A 23,827-nucleotide genomic window follows, 5' to 3' on the forward strand; every position below is an offset into this window, starting at 1 on the left:
ATTTCGCACAATCTGAATGTGTGATACATGTTTTGTGCAATGACAGAATCTGGCTGAGATGACCTTCACAGAACCCACACTGCAAATGCTGAGAAAAACCAACACAGCTTTGGCTCTCTGCTGCCCCTTCTCTTATTCCTTGTTTCTCTTCCTGTTATTCTGTCTCTCCTGATTCCACTTCCTGTCACCTGATGGTCAGAGATAGAGCGTAGAAATATGTTTAAAAGGCCTCGGAGGGGGATCAGTCAGGAATGTCTTGTTTTCCCTCCCCTCCACATCTGTTATAATAAAATTAAATAAATTCTCCCATTGCTCACATAATAAGATACAGCATAATTGTATCAGTCACAAGCTGACTATCTAATGCTGTGAAAATAAGAAGCACTTCCTCAAACATGAGCTGACCTTGCAAAAACTGCCTCGTGTTTTCAAAGAGATCACATTCATGCTTGTTCATCCACACTCTGATACCAGATATGACTTTTATTATGCCGCTACTGAAACTCCGACATGATCCGCAGACGTAGGCACAACGACCCGTGAAAGACAAACGCTTGTACATATCACAAAAGCGCTTACTCACACAGGCTGTAAAGAGACACGGCTGTGGGTGTACATTTCAATGCCGCTGGTTCGTGGGATTTAGACAGGGCAGTGCTGTCAGCTGAGTCACGTTGTTCCAGTGTTGAGACGGAGACACAGAGCAGCAGAGGACAACCATGCTGTGGTGGTGAGCTGAAAATCCCTCTCTGACCACATTAGGTATCTCCCGCAGGCCGTCAGGTCGACAGGAGCCAAACAGTGGCCCCATGCATGGTGTTCGGAGGAGACCTGTTGCTACAGAGGTGGAGACAAACCCTCATGAGGGAGATCACGAGTGCGTGACTCAGTTACAGAGCTCGGGGCTGACAGGCGTAGGGCAGACGCAGAGGTGTGAAGTCGTGGTTCTGGGTGTGATGCAGTGAGTAGCGTTTCTGTACAGGGGAATGTGAACATTGACTGGAACCTAAAGGGATGGGTGGATTGTCAAGACGGACTTAATCTCACTTGGCAATTAAAAAAAGGTCTATAAGAAAGAAATAGCAGCAATAACACCCTGTTGCTTGAGTCTTTTATTAAAAACAAGAAAATATAAATTTAGACATATTTACAAAGCAGTTTTGACAATTAAAGCAACACTAGAGGACATTTTTACTGTAAAATAGCAGCTTCGTTAAAGGAACTCTCACTCCTCTACCTGAACTTATGTTCTTGCTCCATGTAACTTTGGTGAGCAGATACGATCTCCTGTGAGAAGTGTGGAACAGTCTGATAGGCGCAGCTTAAATTGCCAGTATCAGTTTCAGCAAGTTCAAGAGCAATACTTAATTTTAGATCAATAAAAAACAAAATTTTCAGACATCCAGCAAGGAAACTTAAAATATGAGCAATTGTAAACAGAGTTTGGTGACTCTGTTACAGCGGCAGCTCTTATTATTCAGGAAGCTGGGGATCATGGGTAATATCCACCATTAAGTTCTGTTTCAGTTCAGTAATGGGGACTACACAGTTATGGTTTTTCTCCAAATGAATACCACTTAATCACTTGAACACAGAGCCCAACAGAATATGATCAACGTGGCTGCAGAGGGCGCTGTTGCAGAGAAAACGTTACACAGTGTTGCTTTAATATAAGCTGACTTCCATCCTTTCTGACAGTCTTCATTCAGTCCACCTCTTCTGTCTGTCTCCTCGTGCAGAATCACTGATCGACAGGAATCTACATCTTAGTCCCAGTTACAAAACCAGTGCTGAACATCACTCATCGACGAGGAAGTTGACGAGGGCGGTCCTAGGGGAGAGGATGACTCTCTTGATGCTGCGCTCGGCAAGAAGCTCCCGTCCGAGTTGGCTCTCCAGGATCAGCTGCTTCACCCGCTCTGTGTCTTTGGACACCTGCAGCGGCACCGTCACAGTCCCGCACACCTTGTTGTTTATCTGACGGCGAGAATTAAAAAAGAAGATCAATAAATGGGAGAAGTTCAAAAAACGTTGAGTCTCAAACTGAAAAAAAGAGGCTGTGCCATGTGGAGCTGTAGCCACAGTCTCCCTTCCTGACATGAAAGTCCCAAAATAACAGACCCCGCCTCTCGTTCCACATTTACACATAGTTAGTGGTAGGTATGGGAAGGGCACTCAGTCTGGTGTGTTTAGATGCAAGTGTATGTGTGCTCACGGCGAATGGGATCATGTCTCTGGAAGTGGTTGAAAGTTAATGGCGTGTGTGCGCGAGTGTTTGTGTGTGTGTGTGTGTGTGTATGTGCGCTGGTAAGGCCTCTCAGCCTTGGTCTCCCTTCTGGGACAAACCCAAGCTCATGATTAGAGGACAGACGGAGTGAGGTTGCCTCCGCAGGGCCGAGGGCCGAGCCCACAACAGAGAGCTCAGTCTGAAGTAAAACCAGCATCATTATCATCAAGCCACGGGAGCTCAAATATATGAATATGGTGTGTTCATGTGTGTATGTTAGTGGACAGGGTGTGTATGGGATTAAGGACTTTTTTGTGTATGGGATGCAGGAGTGAACGAGGGTGGAGAAATGAAAATGTGTAAGCGAGGCGTATTTTTACTCACAGGCAAAGTAAATATGGGGATAGAAAGAAAGAAACACACACGTTTTCATTTCTTTCAAGTAGGTCTCGTCTGTTTTGTCTCTCTGTCAGATTACAGAGGGAGAATCCAACTAGTGGAAGACAGGTGCTGTTAGTCAGCTGTAATGTCTTTGTATATATCTATGTGTGCGTGTGCGTGTGCGTGTGTGTGTGAGAGCACGTTGAAAGGCGTACAGAAAATCAGAGAGAATATCCAGCTGTGATGGAAAGCCCCAGAAAATCAACTTGAATTAGATCCAAGCCTCACACGTGCTAATACTGGCACATGAATGCACATAAACACCTGCATGAACGTGCACGCACGCACGCACACACACACACACACACACACACTCACACACTCACACACTCACACACTCATCAGTCTTCACACTGCCCTGAACACGGACTCATTTAATAGATAAAAGCTCAAACTGCTTTAATCTGACTGTTTTCTTCCCAACTCTTCTAAAGGAACCCTCTAATCTCTTTATACACACACTCATGTGCGCACACACACACACACACACCTGTTAACCCTATCGGGGGAACATCCTTTACCCCTTACCCTTACCTAACCATCACATCTAAATATGCAACTTTAACTCCTTACCCTAACCAAGACGTAGTTCTAACCTAAAAAGATTCTTAACCCTGAAAGATATGTCTCTATTTCTGTGCCCATGGTGACAACAGTCCCAAAGGGTAAGTGTATTTAGGTTGAAGTCCCCATTGGGATAAAAAAAAAATAGTGTTCATGCAAACACATACGCACACAGTTTTTCCCCTGATGATGACATGTATTGCCAAACTGAGGGAGAGAGTCAGGAATAACACAGTGTCTCTGTTCCTGTCTTTTAATTATTGATCCACATGTGTATTTAGCTTAAAGGCGGCTACTTGACACACACACACACACACACATATACACACACATATATAAATACACACATACGCTAATAACAGGTTCTCTCGAAAATTACAGACTTTGAATGCAATCATGTACCTAAGAGCAGAGAGTTTGAGTGAAAACGGCAGCGTACGAAGGAGGAGACGTGTGTGTGCCTGTTAATAAAGATACTGAATGTATAAATAATGAGCAAAGGGCTGTCGCTGAGTGAAAACGGTTTATTCTTCTCTTTTCTTCAAACCTCCAGACAACAGGAAGAAAAAAAGACCCAAAATACCATGTGCTTACTGAGTGCATCTGTGTCTTTGTGTGTGTGCCCGTGTGTGTGCCCTTGTGTGTGTGCTCCTACCCGAACAGACAGCTCTACAAAGTCGGGGACCTTCAGGTAGTCAGGGTCCACAGTGGGCCAGGACTGTTGCAGGGCGTCTCCTCCCCGCTGCAGGAGGCGGCTGAGGGGGTTTTCCACCTGGCAAAGACCTGGGGGAGATCCAGGAGGGAAATACACAGGGGCATTATTGACAACAGAATCAAATTACACACAAGGGAGATGGTTTCATATACTGAAGGATAGAGAAAAAAAACATTATGCTTTTATTAGTTAAGCAGTGGGTGTATAATAATAAACTTGTATGACTTTCCTGTTGCTTTTTACCCAGATGGCTTTCCTTTATGTCGAGAAAAAAGGATCTTGAAGAAGGGTCAAACAACAACCCAGCTATCTCAACCCCCCCCCCCGCCCTGAAACCAGCGAGTGTACATCCCACTGGAGGCACAAGGGAAGGATGTGAACTTCCTCTATCCGGCCCTGTGTGTGTGTGTAAAATTACAAACAACCAGTGACAGTTAGAAACAGTACCGTCTGACTGAGTGCTGCAGGGGTCACGACCCTCGCTAGTATTTCCTGTTTAGAAGGCAGGTTTAAACCTACATATGAGCACACAAGCCACTTCTTTAACTCTCACACACACACAGGCCTCCTCCTCCGAACGCTGGTGTGTCACGCTTTCCTGACTCTGGACAATATGACAATATGTTTGTACGGAACTTACATGTTCGCTCAGCAGTGTGATATTGACAATAAGGGGACGTCCCTCCAGGCCAGTGCAGAGGTCAGCTTCCATACGCTACACTGGTTCAAAAGCTTTTGATTTTGTTTGTTTGGGAGGTAAATGTGAAAAGTCTCAATGACAACTTTAACTCTGACTTAACTGTTGATTACATCAACACCCACCGTTCACTGGTGTTAGATAAGCACCTGTTTCAGCACTACCTTCGTTTGAGGCAACTTCCTCTCGTGCACATTGAAAAATAAGCTCACATTTCACTCACGTGTGTCCTTGTGAAAGAGGTGATCCAACAGAGACTCTCAAGGCCTCGTCAACAGCAATGCAAATAAACAGCATTAAATAACAAATACTTTGAAGCTGAATTTCAAAATGCTTGACTATTCACATTCCACGTGACGCGATGTAATATTCTGCATCAGGACGTATTTCAGGAAGTCCGTCAGACAGTTTGAAGTTTGAGTTTTGCTTGTGTTTAATTTGATAAACCTCAAAACTGGAGAGAGGAGGAACTTGCTATTCTACTTATAGCCCACTGTCTGTTGCATTATTGATAATGTGCAAATTATTCATAAAGGCCTTTAGTCTAAAATCAATAGATGAGAATAAAAGTGTTTCAAATGATCACATGACCTTTGGGCATTTAATCTCGGGTCAGGCAGATATTTTATATTTCAGAGTACTGAGTACATACGAAGACAACATGTGCAAGGGGGGGTAGATGTATCACGTGTTAATGGTTTGCAGGTCTCATACCTGCCCAGAGTTCAGATGCCAGGTGAGGGGCCATGGGTGCTGTCATCCTCACCAGCGAGGCCAGCCCCTCCTCAAACTCCACGCTGTGCTGCACCACCCTGACTGTCGCACTCTGACAACAAACACACACACACACATACACAAACACACATAAAGTGGCAAAATGTTATTTTCAAAATGTAATAAAAGATAATAGAGATTCTTTATTTCTATTTTTATTGGAGGGCACACTCACACTCAGTGTGTTGGTCAATCCCATCAGACGTGAAATGGCTGCGTTGAAAAGGAAGTCCTCAGTGAAGTGAGACGTCACCTGAACATGCAGAACAACAAACAACAGGTGAGAGATTACATTTATTACTATTGATTTAGTCTGAGGTGTGTACAGGACATACATAAATGATAAAATAACTTTGAGTCTGCCTTGGAAGTATTATTAGATAACAATGACAGCAGCCTCCTCCCTGTTATCACCGTGTGCACCAGCTGAAAGCACAAACCATGCCAGCTTTCCTCTGCTCAGCCTCCTGGGAAGAAAAACCCATTAGGGTGATGCCCTAAGGGAGAAAGAGGTCGATCCCCGAGGCTTTTCTGATGGACAGATCAAAAGACAACCTTGGCTTTGGAGGCTTATGGCAAACAGCCTGCGGCCCTTTAAAAGCACTAGTCCTAAGGGATGGAGAGACAGAATCAAACCTGGCAGCCAAAGGAGGCTATTTATAAAGTGTGAAAGGAGATGGAGTGGATTTAAAATCAATTTCCATTCCCTTCTTCTCTTACTCTTCACTGTGGGGGTTCAGGTTACGATGGGTGTTCAGCATTGGATGGAGCTCGGGACTGTGAAATGCTCGGCTGTGTGATGAGTGACATTTTACTTTGAAGTCAAGCTATAATACGGTAGCTTGGTATCTTACCATGCTTTCCAAATGCACCATCGAGTGCAGTGTTGTAAGTATAAAATGCATAGTTTTCGGACTTGGACTGAACTCTGGATATTCTTTGGGAATTATTATAAAAGGGCTTTATTTGAAGAGGAAATTTTTTTTCCCTGGCCAAAATAAAACCTCCTGAAGTCTGACTGAGCAAGTATGAGAATATGAGAGAGGACTGACTGCGAGCCTTGTGAGAGCGTTAATGAGATTTCTAACAAGCGACAGACTAAAAACTGAACAAAACAAAATAATATAACTACCTCGGGGGGAGAAAGAGGAGCCATGTACGTGGAAGATGAAAACGTCAACTTGAGAGACGTCATGATTGAAAAGCTTTCGGTGATAAGGGCCAACGAATGCTGGTGTCGATGTATATGCGTCATGTCCGGCCCAGACGCCACCATTCACCTGAACGATCCAGGGATTTTCCTGTTGCTCTGAAGGTGTGTGACCTGGACAATCTCCTGCTGCATTGTTCATATGCAAAATGCAAAGTTCAGAAAATGTGCGGACATTTGGGTCTTGACATTTCCCGGAGTTTGTGTCTGAAAATGGCTTTTGATATTTTAAGTTTTCTCATTGAATATTAGAGATAATTCGTTTTTTTGTATGACTTTCATGATTTATCTCTACTTTGTCATTTCTCTTGAAGTTGCTGGGCCTGATTTCAGTAGTTTCAATCATCATTCAGATATTCGGCGTGTGCACCAAAATCCTCCTGAACTTTGTAATTTATGTTAAAAATAATTCAGTTTGCTTATATTGCTGTGAAAGAGTAAGATACTGAATTGTGGATTATTAGTGACCCCTACTGGCCAGGGTGTTTTACAATATCGCACATGGACATTTCCAGCCATTAATTAAAGATGGACACCAGTCTGAGGCTATAGGGTAGTTACCTCTTGGATAGCGTAGTTCTTGTTCTCCCAGATCTTCTTGGCCTCATCCAGCTCCTTCTTCTTCAGCAGGGAGGGGTTGGGGACACCTTCGAGCTGCCGGGCCACTCTCAGCTTGGTTACCAGCTGCCACAGTCGGGACTGCCATCTCAGGACCCCGGGAAGGGCGTCCGCTGCGGTGGCGAGGAAGAGATAGATATTCTGCAACCATATTTTTTTGAAGAGACAATTTCTGGCATATACGAAGTAGGAAGTCTGTCAATCAGAATTTGTATGATGAGCACAGCTGTCAGAATCATTTCTCTCACTCTTGACATTCCAGAGGATGTCCTGCTCAGGCGGCGCAGCGTACAGAATGTAGAGTCGAACCGTGTCCACGCCGTACTGCTGCACCACCTCTTGAGGGTCCAGACCGTTGTTTTTAGACTTGCTCATCTTCTCCCACGTCACCTCAACACAACCACCACCCAACGCCACAGGCTCCGTGTCTAGAGGCAGAGATAGCAATGGGCAAAGTTGGGAGAAAATGGACTCTTTCAGGCTTTTTGTTTTAATTACACTGTGTTTGGTCACTAAATTCAATTGTAACCCTGTTTCAATTCATATCTGTCGTAACTGTTCCTGCAAACAAGCTTTTGTTTGATCAAATTTAACAAAACACAGAAGAAAGAGAAAATATGTAAAGGCCTAATCAATGGGAGCCTGAAATTGTGGGATCAAGAGGCTTCCCTTTGACTCGGTGCGCCAGCAATATCTTGTGTTTATCTCGTTACCAAGCAACAGAAAAAAGCAGCAAATCCTCGGCCATGACGCAACTTTTAAACGGATTCTTCAAAGGGTTTGTTGTGTTTAGACTTTTGTCAAGAGTGGCTGGCTGATGTGTCATTCATTCAGGAGAAGCCACAAAGCAGAGAACGGAGAGCGGTTGCGATCAGCAGCACAAAGCATGAAGTGAGTACTGCTGCCATTACATGAAAATGCTGTCAAGACTTGCTTATAATTTTAACTCGTGAATTTTCTGAGCGAATGATTTGTTATTATCTGGCAGAGCCCTCGTGCTCCCAGCTGCTACAGATGTGTCACAGCTGGCCGACTCAGGTAGTGTTTACCTGTGAAGTCAATTTCCTCTCTCTTAAGGTACTGGCCACTGTCCGCATGTTTGAAAGTCTGGCCCTTAATCAGACCCTGGACCAGCAGCTTCCGGAAAGGCTCCCTGAAAGACAAACCCGTTAAATTAATTGGTACGGACAGTGCACATTAATCAACAGACAAGTACTGTAAATGAGCCGGAGTTAGCTGCATAGGCTGATTTTCATCTGTTGTCCCTTGCCAGTTCTAATAAGGCAACCTTCATTAAAATTAAACAAATGGTATAGGATATATCACACAAACACGAAACATCCGTGCACAGCGAGAGCAGATGCAAAACAGCGTACTCCACCTGTGGGCCACAAGACTCTGGTCCTGGCAGAAGTGACAGAGGAAGCGAGCGTAGTACAGGTGCATGACAGCGTGCTCCTTCCCTCCGATGTACACGTCCACAGGCAGCCAGTGATCTGCAAGGTGACGGTCAAATGGCCTGGAGAGGAAAAGCAGAGTCACGCTCAGCTGTTACCGAGAGAAATTACGAGTGAGATTAAAAGTGTGAAGGAAGAAGGGAATGGGTGTGTGGATGACAAGTATTTATATGGTGCTTTTCTAGTCTTGATGACAACTCAAAGCACTTTACAGTGCAGTGTATTGCCATTCACACAAACATTCACACAATGCATCTATGTGCTGGATTTAATCTGTGAGAACAGCCCAGCCATCAGGAGCAATTTGGGGATTACTATCTGGGCCAAGGACCCTTCAGCAAACGGAATGGGGAAGACTGGGATCGGACACGAGAACTTGTGGTTGGGAAGGAAGGAGGGACGAAAGCAAATAAGGATCAAAGAAAGACAGAATGGAAGAAAGAAAGGAAGGAAGGAAGGGAACAAAGAAGGAAAGAAAGAGGGAAAGAAAGAGGTAAAGGAAAGAAGGTAGGATGGAAGGAAGGAAGAAGGACAAAAGAAAGACAGAAAGAATGAATGGAAGGAAGGAAAGAAATAAGTAAAAAAAGAATGAAGGTTGGAATAGAAAAAATGATTTAAAAATATTTGTTATGCTTCCACTAACAGTTCCTGTAATATATATATTTTTTTAATAAGACTTTAAATTAATTTTATATCATAACCATCAGTGGTTGTCATGTGTTTTGTTAGATATGCACAAATATGTCCTCTAGGGGGCAGACTGAATCTGATACATCTAGGGATGAAGCTCACCCCCCCCCCCCCCCCCCCATGTCACTGGCTTTACACTCAGAATAAAAACACACATTGAAAAACTGTGAGCATGTGTGTGTGTGTGTATGAGTATGTGTGTGTGTGTGTGTGTGTGAGTGACAGTGTGTGTTTCAAGTTAAGCTAAAACCATCTTGACTCAGCTTCTCGTGTTTACAGTTAGGCACAGATTGCAACATGGAGGCAGCGATGTGTTTCTCCTGAGTGGCGTGGCGTCCAGCAGAGGCAGGGATGCCACCTGCAGTAATGATGCTTTCTGGGACAGACTGTTATCTCTGCGTCTCGCCTTTCTTACCATTACTCTGCTCCACACCTCTCCGCCTCTCGCCCTCGCCTCTCTGCCTGATGCTTTCACCGGATAATTGAACCCGGGAAAAAGAGTTATGAACTCACAAGGCTGAAAATAATTTGGCCTATTTGTCGACATCACACACACACTCACACTTTCATATTACACCTAGTTCCCATTTCCTTCCTCTCGCTCGCCACTCGCAGCCCCTCTTGCTTCCTATTTTCATCTTTCCCCGTGCACACACGTCGCAGCAGGCCAGCCCAAATGCACAAATAGTGTAATTGCTTTTTCTGTTGTGCCATAATCTGTCCCGCTAAGAAAAGTGATGGGCAGAGCAGCCCCCCCTCCCCCGCTTGTAAAGCTGCTTTACAGCGAGGTCAGGGCACTGGGAAATTAATCTCCTTTGTTAAGCTCAGGGTGTCGCCACCATCCCAGCAGGTGGAAGCCACGGCTCCATAATCTCTGTTGGCAAGGAATGCAACTTTCAGACATGTGTGTGTGCGCGTGCATAGGCTGCATACAGTGCATTCATAAACTATTCAGATCCATTCACTTTTTCACATGGTGTGATGTTGCAGACTTATGCTTAATATTTTAAATTATGATTTACCATATCAATACATTCTCAACAGCCAATGATGCCAAAGCAAAAACTCAATAAACACAGTTTTTTAACAAAATCTGAAATATCACAATGTCATAGAGTAAGTATTCAGACTATTTGTTTTGCAACTTGAGATGTATCGTCTTCGAGAAGTTTCTACACTTTGACTCACTTCTTGTGGTAAATTCAATGACTTGGAAAGAGACAACTGACATGCGTATCAAAGCAAAAACCAAGTCATGAGGTCAAAGGTCAACTGGCTGCACACCTTATGTACAGAATTTTAAAAGAGGTATATATAGGGAAGGCTGCAAATGTTTCCTGCTGCACTGACAGACTTAGTGGAAGTTTGGAACAACCAGGACTGATCCTAGATCCTAGAGCTGTCACCACCTCGAGAAGAAGGAGGTGTCAAAAATCCTGATGAGCTCCAGAGATCCTGTGTGAATTTGGGAGAAACTTGCAGAACGACCACCATCACTGCCGAACTCCAGATCTGGGATTTATGGCAGAATGGTCCCTCCTCGGTGAAAGAGAAATGGATGCACTGATGAACTCTTAAACGAAAGAACAACTGGTCTGACAAAACCAGGATTGAACAGTTTGGCCCCAGTTCTCAGGCCAATGTCGTGCTGTCGGAGAGCAGCAGGGACAGGGACATTGATCAGGGTGGAGGGAAAGCTGAATAGAGCAAAGTACAGAGACATCCTTTGTAAAAAACGTTTCCAGATCGCTTAAGACCTCAGACTGGGCCAAAGGTTCACCCTCTAAAATAACAATGACTTATAGCTCACAGCCAATACAAAACCAGGGCCAGCTTATGTCCTTTAATGGCAAATCCAGGGCAACATCTCTGGAGAGACCTGAAAATGTGTGCAAAGCTGGTTGCGTCATACCCAGGCTGAACTCGCCGCCAAAAGGTGCTTCAACTAAATACTGAATAAAAGGTCACACTACTTATGTCTATTTTGCTTTTGGTACTTTCGGATATTGAGGGTCGACTGATGAACAAAAACGAATCATTTAAGAATATTTTGCATAAGACAGCAACATAAGAATACCTGTGAATGAGGGGTCTGAATGCACTGTATGCATGTTTGTATTGGGTGGGTCGGTTTCCACTCTTGCACAACCATCCCAACTTTTCAATTCCTTTTTTATTTAAAGAAACAGTGAACATATGATCTGTGCAAACTGTATTCAAATCTGTCAGTGTGAGAAATAAGACAGCAACGTGCTTACCTGTCTGTGTTATGAGGGTCTGTGTATCTGAAGTAGTACCAGGCCGAGTCCACAAACGTGTCCATGGTGTCGGTCTCCCTCCTCGCCTGGCCCTTACATCTGACAGGAGACAGAGAGAGACGGACAAGGGGAGTTGGCGGCGGCGGCAGAACACAAATCAATATTAGGCTGTGAAATTAGAAAACAAACAAATGAATGATAACTGTTTGTATGCTTTGAGAAATGGCACATTATGTGATCTATGTGTGTTTGTGTGAGGACGTAAAGCTGGCTCCATCTGGCTGTGTGGGTCACGTCCCCTGTAGTGAAGCAGGGCTGAAGCCAGCTTGGCACCGGAGCTCTGTTCCTGTGCCCCGACTAACAGGCTGTGCTAACAGGGAGCGAACTGGCAGGCCGAACACATGATCACTTGTTTGTGCTGGAAAGGCCACCTCGCGCCCCCTTTCCTGTCCAAGCCAAACAGCACTCGTGGTGCGTGACGCGAATCGGTCAACATCACTTTCACAGGACGACGAGAGGACGTCCGCAAAGGCACAGGAGGAGAGAGAGAGAGCTTTTGTGAAGTGTTTATTTGTCTCCGATTTACAGCACTTAGCGGAACGATGAAAGCGCCTCTCTGAAAGCGCCACTCGTTTACTTTATAATGAGTCTCGACAGAGTTAAAAATCGGCGTCCCAGAAAGATAAACAGAGACGCAGCTCGGAGCTGTGTGTGACGGAGCAGGTACGGTTTCCTGGACCATATGGGACGTCTCTATTTCCTCTCTGTCTCTCGAAACCTTTTCAACACAGTCACTTTTTTCTAAGCTCACTCACAGATAAAGAGGCAAAACCCTTCGACCACCAATATACGAGTCTATATTAAGGCTGTGATGATGAGGTAAGAGCTGAGGGTTGCCTAGCAACAAGGCTAAGGTGTAGCAAGGTTAATATTTGGAAGCCAGGTGTTATTTCATATGATGAAAACCCAGCAGTCGACGGAGCCCCTTCCACCACATTAGGATGCAAAAATAGAACAAAATACAGAAGGAGAATCATTAAACACTAGTTTTTCTTGTGCGGGTAAGATTTCGTCTCTCAGGCCGATCTAGATGATCAGGGGCCAGATTGTGGCAGATTGACACAGAGCTGGAACCGGCGCCTACCATCCGACGACTGATGATCACATTAGACGACAAGCACGGGTCTGTGGAGACAAGCCTTCTCGAAAACCAAGAGAAGAGCTGCTAACAACCGCAGTTACTCAATCTGAAGCGACCCGGGTGTGTTTGCAGGACGAGCCAGAAAGCGCCGAAAGGCCGGCAAACAGACGAGGCAGGAAAAGCTGCTGCCCACTCCACAAAAGCTCTCATGTGAAACAGCCCCTCCATCTGCTGAGTGTGTGTCCGCCTGCGAATGTGTGCGGGTGCTGGGCGAGTTTGGGGAGCAACACACACTCTTGCACGCACACACCTTGCTCGCCGGGCTAAGCCGAGGCAGGGTTCAGTTGGCAGGGCAATTTCCAGTGGCGAGGAGGGTCAGAGACGAGGCGAGCAGACGGGTAGTGACTTCCTCAAGGACAGATACAACTCCATCTCTCATCACGCCACTCGTCCGTGCTCCACTCAAACATTAATTGGACATGGTCGACGAGTGAGGAGAGCAAATTTCCACAGACATTTAACAACAGAGGGGAGATGGGAAGAGGGGAGATAACAGCATCTTTCTGATTATAGCCATCAATCACGGCTGATGGGAGGAATCATTGCAGCTTTGTGCGAAGTGAGCGAACGCCGAACACAATATGATGACTTGTGCCATCTGCGACGGAGCCGGCCATTGTTTTTAATCAACGTGGTGCCATGACGGTGATTAGTCTTATTCAGAGAGGGATTCCCATGTCAGCGGGGGGGACTCCGGAGACCCAGCTGGGTTTGCGTTCACAGACATTTTCACAAGCATTCAGAGAAATGACTCCTCGGTGAAAGAGGTTTGTGATTGCACCTGTGCACGGTAGGTAAACATGCGTGTGTGTGCGTGTGCGTGTGTGTGTGAGTTTTTCGTGGCATAGTAGGCTTACGCAACCTGCATCATCATCTCATACTGCTCCCGTCACAGATGCCACTCATTACACAACCCCCCTCTGAACAAGAGTATTAATCACACAATTCACAGCTCTCAGAGCTCTGTGTTCCTGTAAAGCCGCCAGTCCTCTCCTCCTGCCTGACGGCCGCCGCCTTCGGGTCGGCGCCGCTCTCCTGAGGAAATACAGGAAGTGCCGAGGAGAGAGAGGCTGTCAGAGAGGGTTTGAACATAATTCAATTCTCACTCTGACAAAACGCCATAATCAACCAGATCGTTCTCCCCGACCGCTGTTGTCGTGTTGTGCCAAAAAAAGGAATAACAGTTCCTCCTCCCCTTTCTGCATGCTGTTCACAACAGCAAGTCATTGAGTGGGGCTGATGGTGTGAGATGTTGCAGTGCTTCAGAAGGTGGTGATTGGCTCAAGGGCACTACAGCATGGTGTTTTGTTTACTGTGCAAATTGGGGTCACTGATCCACAGCTGAACGAAGGCTTCATCAACAGGAGAGAGTGGTATTATTAAGGGGTTCCAATACTCATTTGAACGAGAGTTTTCAAAACTGGGGAAATGAAAAAGACTCAATTATATTGAACAACACAGAAGTCCCTATTTTCAAACTATATCAAAATATTAGGTTTAGTTAGTAGTTCCCAATATTAGAACTTTGGAACGTCACGAATCAGACAAAATAGCTTTTTACCTTGTTACTTAAAGATGGGGTTGGTAAAACTGAAGCAAGCTACACTTTGAAAGAAATGCAACCTATACATCCGACCCCTCCCATCCGCCTTCTCACTATGCTCCCAAAACACAGACAATTATTTATGATGATTGTCGGTATATGGAAAAAAAGTGTTTCAGAAACAAATGACCAACCCTAGTTTTTTTAATTTGAGCTATGGCTTGAGGAATGAAAAAAGAAATCCAAAATAATTCTGGATGGTGTTTTTTCTTTGTGGTCAGTAAAGTCTTTTTTTTTTATGTCATATTACTTCTTTAAATACCACCCTTGTAGATTGTCTTACTAGTGGATTAAGAAACACTTAATGGCGACTTGTAGTAGCTGTGTTTTGATAATAATCATTTGTTTTATTATATTCATAAGATTCACCAGCTGTAGAAGGTGATGCACAACAAGTGTTAACTTTAATGTTGTTGTTTATTACCTTGTGGCTGTTTACAGCTTCACAAGCTATATCTCATTTTGTATCATTATCTCCGAGTTTAAAAATGACTTTGAGCCAAGTCGACCTCCAACTGGAAGAGAAACACACTTATTTGCATTCCTCGGCTAATGAGCTGCAGCTGACAAGCAGAACTAAATAATGAAATATTATATAAACACAGACTTTTCATAAGTAAGGAGTGTAAAAGTTTAGCATGCAGTAGTTTACGTTTAACTGGACATATATATTGAAAGACAGCTACTGTTTTGAGTAGCTTCTGGCTGTGTGATATACCATGAGCTGCAAGAATCTCAATAACAGGAAAACTGCACCAGCTTTCCAAGAAAATATACAGAAGAGCACAGCTAATTTATTCATTTAGTGATGATATTGGCCGACATGAGCCTATCACAGACGCTCCTCCAGTTGGAATTCCTTTCTTGGCCAAGTTAATTAACCTAATTGCAGCTGTCGGCTGAGGAAGCCGACTCAGACAGAGCGCTGAGCATAGATGTGCTGCATGAATGTGTGTGCCTGGGAGAGACTTGAAGTGTTAAGCGCTTTGAGTGTTCGATAAGAAAAACGCTCTATGATAAAAAGTCCACTTACCACATGGGTTTATGATTGCCGATAGTCTTTGACTTTGCAGCAAATATGAGCTTCTATGTTTCTATTTGACATTTAAAATGTTTTCTTAATTCAAGTTCTATAAATTAGCTTGCACAGAGCCAATTTCTGCATTGCTTTGTGACAAGGGTTTGATAACAACATATGTATTGGCTGATATCAAAAACGTTCAGACCCTTAATATCAGCCCCCAAAAAACCATATTGGTTGGACTCTTACCTACAGTTATCATTACAGAATTATAGAGTTAGTTCCTACGGTTACACTTTACTGTACAGTAGATGATGAAGGCTTGTCCACTGATATATCTTGAGAAGTCACTGAAAACAAAAGTGCCAATGAATGGAAAAGGAAAAATCCATCCATACATAAATCCATAATTATATAAACACCAATTATCCTTTTGAGGGTCACGGGGGAGCTGGAGCCAATCCCAGGTGACATTGGGGCGAGAGGAAGAGTACAGACAAATAAGAGTCTCTTATTAACCTAAACCCAATCGACACATCTAAAGATATAATGTGTGTTTCCAAAAATGGTTTTACATTAGGGGGTTATATATTGATGATAACATGAAGGAGAACTGGATGATGAAAAAAACAAATGAGCTTGGATGTACTGTTTGGAAAACCATAACAAATGAATAATGAATAATGCTTCAGTCAGTCTTCTCACCTTGGACATTTACAGTTGACCCAGTCATGTGCAGCCTCCAGAGGCGACGCCCCCTTTCCTGTGAGCGACGGTAGCTTCGGTAAAGTCACTGGTAACTCCTCCTCAGGGACCGCAACTGGACCGCAAGTCCCACAATGCACCACGGGGATAGGTGTGCCCCAGTAACGCTGCCTTGATATCAGCCAGTCCCTGAGCTTGGAGCTGGTGAGGTGGCCGCCGACCTTCTGCTCTATGGCCTTCTGGGTAATGGAGTCAAAGGCTTCCGCTCTGCTGAGGCCAGAGAACTACAGGAAGAATAGGACTTTAATGATCGTGAGTGTTTTTATGGATTGTCGACGGAGTGGTCAGCGTAAACAATAACGGCGCTGACCTCATCAGAGTTAATCAACGTTTGATTCCCGTCTTGGTCACTTTGCAGCACCGTCGTCCACTGAAGGTTCAGCGCTGTGGCCACAGAGAGATCCTCCTCGCTACAGTCTGGGACACCTGACACAGTGCAGAAAACCACAAACATGGACACCCAAATGACAGATCCCATGAGACGGTATGAGACCCTAATAATCCTGTGTGGTGCGACACACAACGCGTTACAACATTTCAAAATGTAGAGAAAGTTGCACTGCGAAATTTCAGGTTTAGATCTTCTGTACACATTTTCAGTTGGACACGTATTTTATAAGACTGTATTGAAAGTCTTAGTTCATTTATTATTTCTATGCTCCATTATGTGCGGGATTGTGACGCCCACACTTACACAACTATGGTACACACACATACATGCATCACCTCCAACTCACCAATCACAGTGTCTAAATAGCCATCAAACGCCTCTTTGTGCGAGATGATCAGGGGAACCTCTTGGCCGGTGAACAGGTTGCGCGCGGTGACCGCTGTCAGGGTGTCTGTTGAGCAGAGGGCAAGAGAAGTGAGAGAGGGGGCGCTGATTCCCCGGTTGCTAATTATCAACAATCATTAACCACTGACACAGAAAAGAACCTCCAGGGAATTCCAATTAACATCCACTCAGTAAACTACATCGACCACAGCCATACCCTGACAGTATCATGGTTGAACGAGGAGATGTACACAGTCACAAAGGTCTCTTTACTACATAACATACTGCGTGTTGGGATATCTTTACTGAGATACAAATAAAAACATATACTTCCCTGTCCATGTGAGGATTGCTTCTTCACTACATGTACAACTTTAGTTAATCAGCCGCTGCTCAATAAAGAACACGCATAATATGCAGGGAATCATAACTTTTACAAATAACCTTTTCAAGTTATGACATTGTGCAGGCGGAGAGCCTCTTCACCCCTGAAAAACTCATTCATTCTGCCGCCGATGAGTTCACATCTAAATGTGTGTCTTTTTCTGTGTTTGCTCCGACTCAAAAAGCAGGAAATCATACACCTCGACAGACGATTTAAACGGAGGTCGGTGTAGAGAGACGCTCACCTCTGCCCGGCTGAAAGCCTTTTTCCAGTGCGGAGCGCACCGAGCTGCTGCCGTGTAAAAGCCTGTGGGAGGGCAGAATGGCCAGGTAGGCCGCCCCGAACACCGTCTCCGGGGAGGAGCTGTAGGCTGACAGGGTCACCCCCGTCTCCTCCCCGTCCACCTGAGAGAGGAGAGGGAAAAAACAAGTGGGTCTCCATGTATAAACAGCTGCACTGGAGTTAATGAGGGGTGTCACCAAAGTGCTTTATTTTAACATATTTACTTAAGACACCAAATATATCAAAAGGATCAGTCAGAAGTCATTTTAAGATACTGTGCCACAGTATTATAGCCTGGATGCCAGACGAACTTAGCCCCGCCCACAACATTTTTGGTCGGGCAGTTCGGAATTGTGAGTCTGACAACGTCAGGCTAACAGTATTATGTACAGAGGCATCTTTTGTTTTATAACAGATTACAGAATTTCAGAAGAGAAACAATTACATCATCAATTTGTATTTGGACACAGTCGTGTTTTCATGATTAATTAATAGCTAATAAAGCAATAACCTCAACTATTTGCCTGATACATGCTTTTTCTAATTCAAAGGGTTGTTTTCTTTACCCTACTGAACACTTGTTTTTTGCCACATTATCATCATCCTCATGACCTTTACTGCCAATCATCTGACTTTTCCTGTAGCCCCACCATGAGGTTGACTTGTAATTACTTCAACTTTTCATCTGTCACAAACCTTAAAAACATTTAGTTTATCTTTCTGAATGTGGTAAAACACTGGAGCTGCTAAACAGGATTATTGTCATTGTGGGCCTATTAGCACGGTGTTGTTGTCATTAAGCTCAAAACAACACTTTGTTTGAACAGTGGTGGGATGTTACAAATTACTTTTACTTACATTTTTCATGTATCTGTAGATTTATCTTCAAGTACTTTTGATTCTTCTCCATTAGACATATTAGTAAATATTTGTATCTCCACTACATGTTTACAAAGCATTGTGTTACATGTTCACACGTTTTTAAAAATCAGAACTGCACAGGTAACATTAGACCCGCCTCCTGCAGAAGCAGCATCACTGGTGAAGAGACAACTGAAATGAAGAGGCCACGGTGAGACTGTGCCGTGCGCAGCTCTTTGAGACATTATACGCCTACAATGCCTTTAAACCTGTTATTATTTCAATGTGACACACTCACACATGGGTGGTTTTGGGCTAATTCTTTTTCTAAAAGACACACTAATACATATCATTACCACCAAAGTTGGACTTCTTGTAAAATAATGTTAAATAAGACAAGCAGCCATGCACTTAACTTAATGACCTCTGGTGTTTATTAGTGCATCGTTACTCTCGTTCACACTCACACTCTTTTTTCTAGAAACATGAACTTTTTAAATGAAGGAACTGACTTCAGAAACAAGTTTTTCCAGAGAGAGTTGATTAATAAGGACGCTCACACGGCTCTGAGTGGGCTCTCAGCGACCACTCTGCATGAAACAACAGACGGCTCTGAGTGGGCTCTCAGCGACCACTCTGCATGAAACAACAGACGGCTCTGAGTGGGCTCTCAGCGACCACTCTGCATGAAACAACAGACGGCTCTGAGAACTCAATAGAAACTCATTTGTGAAATCATGTGCTTGTGTGAATGGATGCGCCCGGGGAATGCGAACAACAAAGTATAGATTTTTTTATGCTTTGGTACATGATTTCGAATAGAACGACACAAACAGAGGCATCATTGAATGTCAAATACAAACAAGCAATCAGCGCTTGTGGAGAAAAAGATGACAAACAGAGGCTGCCAAGAAGAAACCACAGGGAAACACTTAGTGGAGAGAAAGAAATTGAAAGAAAGCAAGAACGAAGAACGAGGAAAAAGTGAGCAGGAGCTGAGAATCACCTTGAGTTGGAAATCGAAGTAGCAGCCGGTGCAGTCTCCAATCCAGTTTGCCTGCATGGCTTTGACACCGTACCACTCTGGAAGGTCTGCCAGGGCGTCCAGGAGAGGCTGCAGGAGGAAGACAAAGAGACAAAGGCTCAAGTTTGCTGCTTTGTACGAGTTTGGAAAGAGCTAACTTTACATGTTTCTTTCAGAGAGGATATATTTTTGTGTGGGGGTGGGGGGGGGCCCACCAGATCCTCATAAATGTATGGCTGTCTAGGATCATGAAATTGACTCCGGCTCAGTCGGGGCTCCTTCAAAAACGCAGCCAATTTATTTTTCGGCAAAGCAGCAGAACCGGCCAGGTCACATTATGCAGACAAAGAGGGATTTTCACAAAATCCTGACCTCCTCTCCCCTTGCTTTCCTTGATATCATAAAGAAGCAATCGTCTATGAAGCACGTGCACACTCGCACACACACACACACACACAGACACACCATCAGTTATCCAGCGTGATTAATAGAAGCTATGCATATCAACGAGGCGGAGGCTAAGAAGTCACAGCTGGGGCCGAGGCCAGAGATGTTCAAACTCTCCATTTCCCTTTCAGGCTGTCACAATCTATTACCAACAATCCCCCTCACCGCGCCGCTCAGCAGGCACAGCCCCATCACGGCGATATCAATACCAAACGCTGACACCACTGGCATGACTGCGAAATGTGTCGGCCATGGATCTGGTCCAGAGTGGGAGAGAAAAAAGCGTGAATGTGTGTCAGGATGACGGAGAGTCTGAGAGGAGGCGCAGCAAAACAAAGACGTCCCTGGCTGTGAAAAAGGAAAAGAGAAACTTGAAGAGGGAAGATGACTTTCAAATGAGGAGGAGGTAAATGCTTTCACTTTACTGGACGGGAAATTACAGTTTGGCACCGAACCAGGAGTGACTGAAAGCTGTACGGCAAGGACAGGAGTCTCCATGGCAACTAAGAAAAGCTTATAGCAATAACCGAGGTGTGTGTGTGTGTGTGTGTGTGTGTGTGTGAGAGAGAGAGAGAGACATATCAAGTACACTTCTGTCATACAGTGCTGCCAGTAGTTTTTTCCTCTGGGCTGGTTCAGGGATTTGCACCAGAATTGCAGTCGAGCGGCACACTGACTCCTCCGTGTGTGTGTGTGGACCATCGAGATGTCAGCGAGTGCAACAGGAGTGATTATGCATGAAATTGAAAACTCTGCGACGGCCACGTGGTAATTTAACATCCTGCACGCAGCTCCACATCCATCTTAGTAATAGTGCGATATGCAGTCATTTGGACCAAACAATATGGTGACAGTTCATGAGCGCAGTCTCTCAGCACGGCGTGGAGCGAGCCGACAACTGCAGCTGATGACCGCTGAATAAATGTTGTCTGTAGTTAATGTTGCCTGACAGACTCCATCACGTTGAAAAAAAAGGCGAGCGGAGAAATGCACACGCGGGAAATCACAGTCCAATTACAGAGCTTAATTTAAATGTTATTTGGCTCTGGTCCTCCTTTTTTCTCTCCATCTGTCCTTCTCACTTCTTTTTCTTAACGCCTTCCTCTTCCTTCCTTCCTTCCCACTTCTCGGCTCGTCAGGAGAAAATTAGAAATGCGGGAACACATCGGCACAGTGGGCTGATTCCTTCCACCTCCACTCACACCTCTGACACAGACAAGCATGGGCGACTTCAGCTCTTTGGCTAAAACTGGTCGACGCCTGACTGCAGAGAACATGTAGTCTCTCTTCTTCCTTTAAAAAAATTATCAAAATGACACAAGACTGACCGAACAAAAATATGTTTTTTGCATTTTATGGCTCAAAAATCTCCATTAACAATTTTTAAAGCAGTTTTTAAATAAATTGCGCACTCCTCAGGAACTGTTTAGGGGCCCAAGCACTGACTGGTGTGAGGACCGTATTGTTATGCAAGGAATTATAATTATTCTCCCTAAAACTAAAATGCTTATTGTAGGGGCTAAACATGCTTAAAAACTTGCACTTGCGTCAAACCTGGTAAAACTAATCACCGATAGCGCCCCCTAAACACCAAGCAAAGCAGTCCCCTGAGCAGCACTTCATCAACTATTAATTCATAGTTTACTATTATACTCAAATTTTCTCAACTTGGTAAAGCCAAGTTTAAACGATGGAACACCTTTGAAGACAAGGGTCTGAGACTATCCATTTATGTAGCATCACTTGGCACACACAAAGTGTACTACATGCGTAATGCTTGAATCGTCTTTCCTTGTGATCAATCATAAAAATCCAGAGGGGTAATTTCGCCCTGCAGGAGATCTGTTCACCTCTGACCTGAATAGATGGAGGCTTCTCATCAGCAGCCCAGGCCGCTTGGTGGTATAACCCAGGACTCCTCCAGTCTCTCTCTCTTTGGTGGGGAGCCGCAGGGCCACAAAGGACAGTCTCCAGGGGTCTGATTGTGGAACCAGAGCGGCAGGGATGCAGCTGCTGCTACTGAAGTGTCAGCCATGATTGTTACCAGAGTGGTCCTGCTCACTTTGGCCTGGATGGGGCTGCTGGTCAGCCGTGCAGACACCACTTATTACATACTACACACACACGCACACAAAAGAGCCGTACCTTGGCGTAGTTTGTGGTCTTGATGAACCATTGCGTGAGCAGCTTCTGCTCCACCAGCGCGCCAGACCTCCAAGAGAGACCGTTTTCATCCACCTGCTCATCAGCCAGCACTGTCTGATCCACAGGGTCCCAGTTTACCACGGCCTGGATCACACAATAACACACACACACACACACACACCAAACACACACACAATGAAAACAAGCACACAAACATATTTGGATTTACTAAACAGACCACAGTCATATCTCAATCTGATTCCCTTTCAATAAATATAATCAAAAGGCTTCTATCAAGCTCTCTTCTTTTCAGTATATTCATTTTCTCCCAATAGTGAGACAAACCATCATATTACTCCTTTCAAAAGAAAATCAGGATGAGACACTTTTGTGCAAAGGGCGTCCCTACCTCTTTCTGATACGCCAGTCCTGCCTCGAAGAGTTTAACAAACAGATACTGCGTCCACCTGTAGTACTCTGGGAGACACGTGCTCACTTCCTGTCAGGACAGAAAAAGCCAGGGTCTGGTCAGCAGCAGTGTGAGGTGTCAGCCAAAAATCACTGCTTGAGCTCGTCTTTCAGATCTACTCACCCGGTCCCAGCTGAAGCAAAGGCCAAGGCTGTCCAGCTGCTCCCGCATGGACTGGATGTTACTGAGGAGAGGAGACACAACAGCAGGATTAGGGGACCTACATGAACCACGAGGGCTCATGAGAACAGAATCGAGATTTCATTCACCTTTTAGTCCACTCTTCTGGGTCAAGACCTCTCTCGATGGCAGCATTCTCAGCTGGAAGTCCAAACGCATCCCAGCCCATCGGATTCATTACCTGTGGATGAAGTTAAAGATTCTGTGTCAGTGAGGAAATCATCAGTGATTTAAAAATAAATTCATCTGCAGTGATTTTGAAGGCAGACACATTTCAAGTTGATTTAACTTGCACATTCCAACTATGCCGTGATTTCTGCTTCCAAAGGATTTCCTGCTTTTACATTTTTATGCCTCCGCACATTTTTTCAGGTTATCCATCCATCCCCCTCTTATGAACGTGATATCTCAAGAATGCCTCGAGGGGATGTCTTTTAATTTCATACAAATGCTCAGTTGGGCTAACGGATGAACTGATTCGATTTTGGTGCTCGAGGGTCAAGGTCACAATGGCCTCACAAAACATGTTATTAGCATCTTGAATCTCAAATCTGCCTGTAAGTAATTTCTTCAAATATAAATCACTTGTTACTTGGACTAAAAGATGAACTGATTAGATTTGAGGGGTGATGACCTCGTAAAGGCATACAACCATGGGGCACTAATTCTATAAGTGAAAATAAGTAAAAGATAGTTTTGGGATTCAATCACGTTTCTTTACTTATTCATTTACAAAAAAAAAAATGTTTCCTCACACAAAACCAACAATTTCAGGAACCCCATGTTTGGCTGGGGGGAGACTAAAAACATCTCAAAGAACGACTCGCATGTTGAGAGTTTGGCCTTTTCTTACTCCATCTGACGTGTGACAGGAGTGTTTATACAAACAGAGCCAGTGGAATCAGAAATATTTGTTGCAAAAGGGTAATTTATTCCACAAAGTACTGCTGGGCTCCTCAACACACACAAACCAGTGTATGCTAATGTGTGTGAGTCCCAGCTGAGACCTCAACTCCAT

At 44.5% G+C, this 23,827-nt stretch overlaps 1 protein-coding gene across 1 annotated transcript in view; it reads right to left on the reverse strand.

Annotated features, from left to right (window-relative positions):
* Positions 1 to 1,097: 1,097 nt before the first annotated feature.
* Positions 1,098 to 23,827, reverse strand: part of lars2 (leucyl-tRNA synthetase 2, mitochondrial) — a 32,535-nt gene continuing 9,805 nt past the window's right edge. The window contains exons 4-21 of the mRNA XM_062399507.1: positions 22,899 to 22,990; positions 22,753 to 22,813; positions 22,570 to 22,659; positions 22,161 to 22,304; positions 19,551 to 19,658; positions 17,646 to 17,805; positions 16,979 to 17,083; positions 16,552 to 16,667; positions 16,182 to 16,465; positions 11,652 to 11,750; positions 8,628 to 8,765; positions 8,296 to 8,399; positions 7,495 to 7,674; positions 7,190 to 7,359; positions 5,594 to 5,671; positions 5,359 to 5,470; positions 3,888 to 4,015; positions 1,098 to 1,977 (exon numbers count right to left, since the gene is read on the reverse strand). Of these exons, the coding sequence (XP_062255491.1) occupies positions 1,798 to 1,977; positions 3,888 to 4,015; positions 5,359 to 5,470; positions 5,594 to 5,671; positions 7,190 to 7,359; positions 7,495 to 7,674; positions 8,296 to 8,399; positions 8,628 to 8,765; positions 11,652 to 11,750; positions 16,182 to 16,465; positions 16,552 to 16,667; positions 16,979 to 17,083; positions 17,646 to 17,805; positions 19,551 to 19,658; positions 22,161 to 22,304; positions 22,570 to 22,659; positions 22,753 to 22,813; positions 22,899 to 22,990 (2,349 nt within the window). The 3' untranslated portion in view covers positions 1,098 to 1,797. The remainder of the gene's footprint in view (positions 1,978 to 3,887; positions 4,016 to 5,358; positions 5,471 to 5,593; positions 5,672 to 7,189; positions 7,360 to 7,494; positions 7,675 to 8,295; positions 8,400 to 8,627; positions 8,766 to 11,651; positions 11,751 to 16,181; positions 16,466 to 16,551; positions 16,668 to 16,978; positions 17,084 to 17,645; positions 17,806 to 19,550; positions 19,659 to 22,160; positions 22,305 to 22,569; positions 22,660 to 22,752; positions 22,814 to 22,898; positions 22,991 to 23,827) is intronic.

This window comes from Platichthys flesus, chromosome 11, assembly GCF_949316205.1.
Source record: "Platichthys flesus chromosome 11, fPlaFle2.1, whole genome shotgun sequence".
Taxonomy (NCBI): domain Eukaryota; kingdom Metazoa; phylum Chordata; class Actinopteri; order Pleuronectiformes; family Pleuronectidae; genus Platichthys; species Platichthys flesus.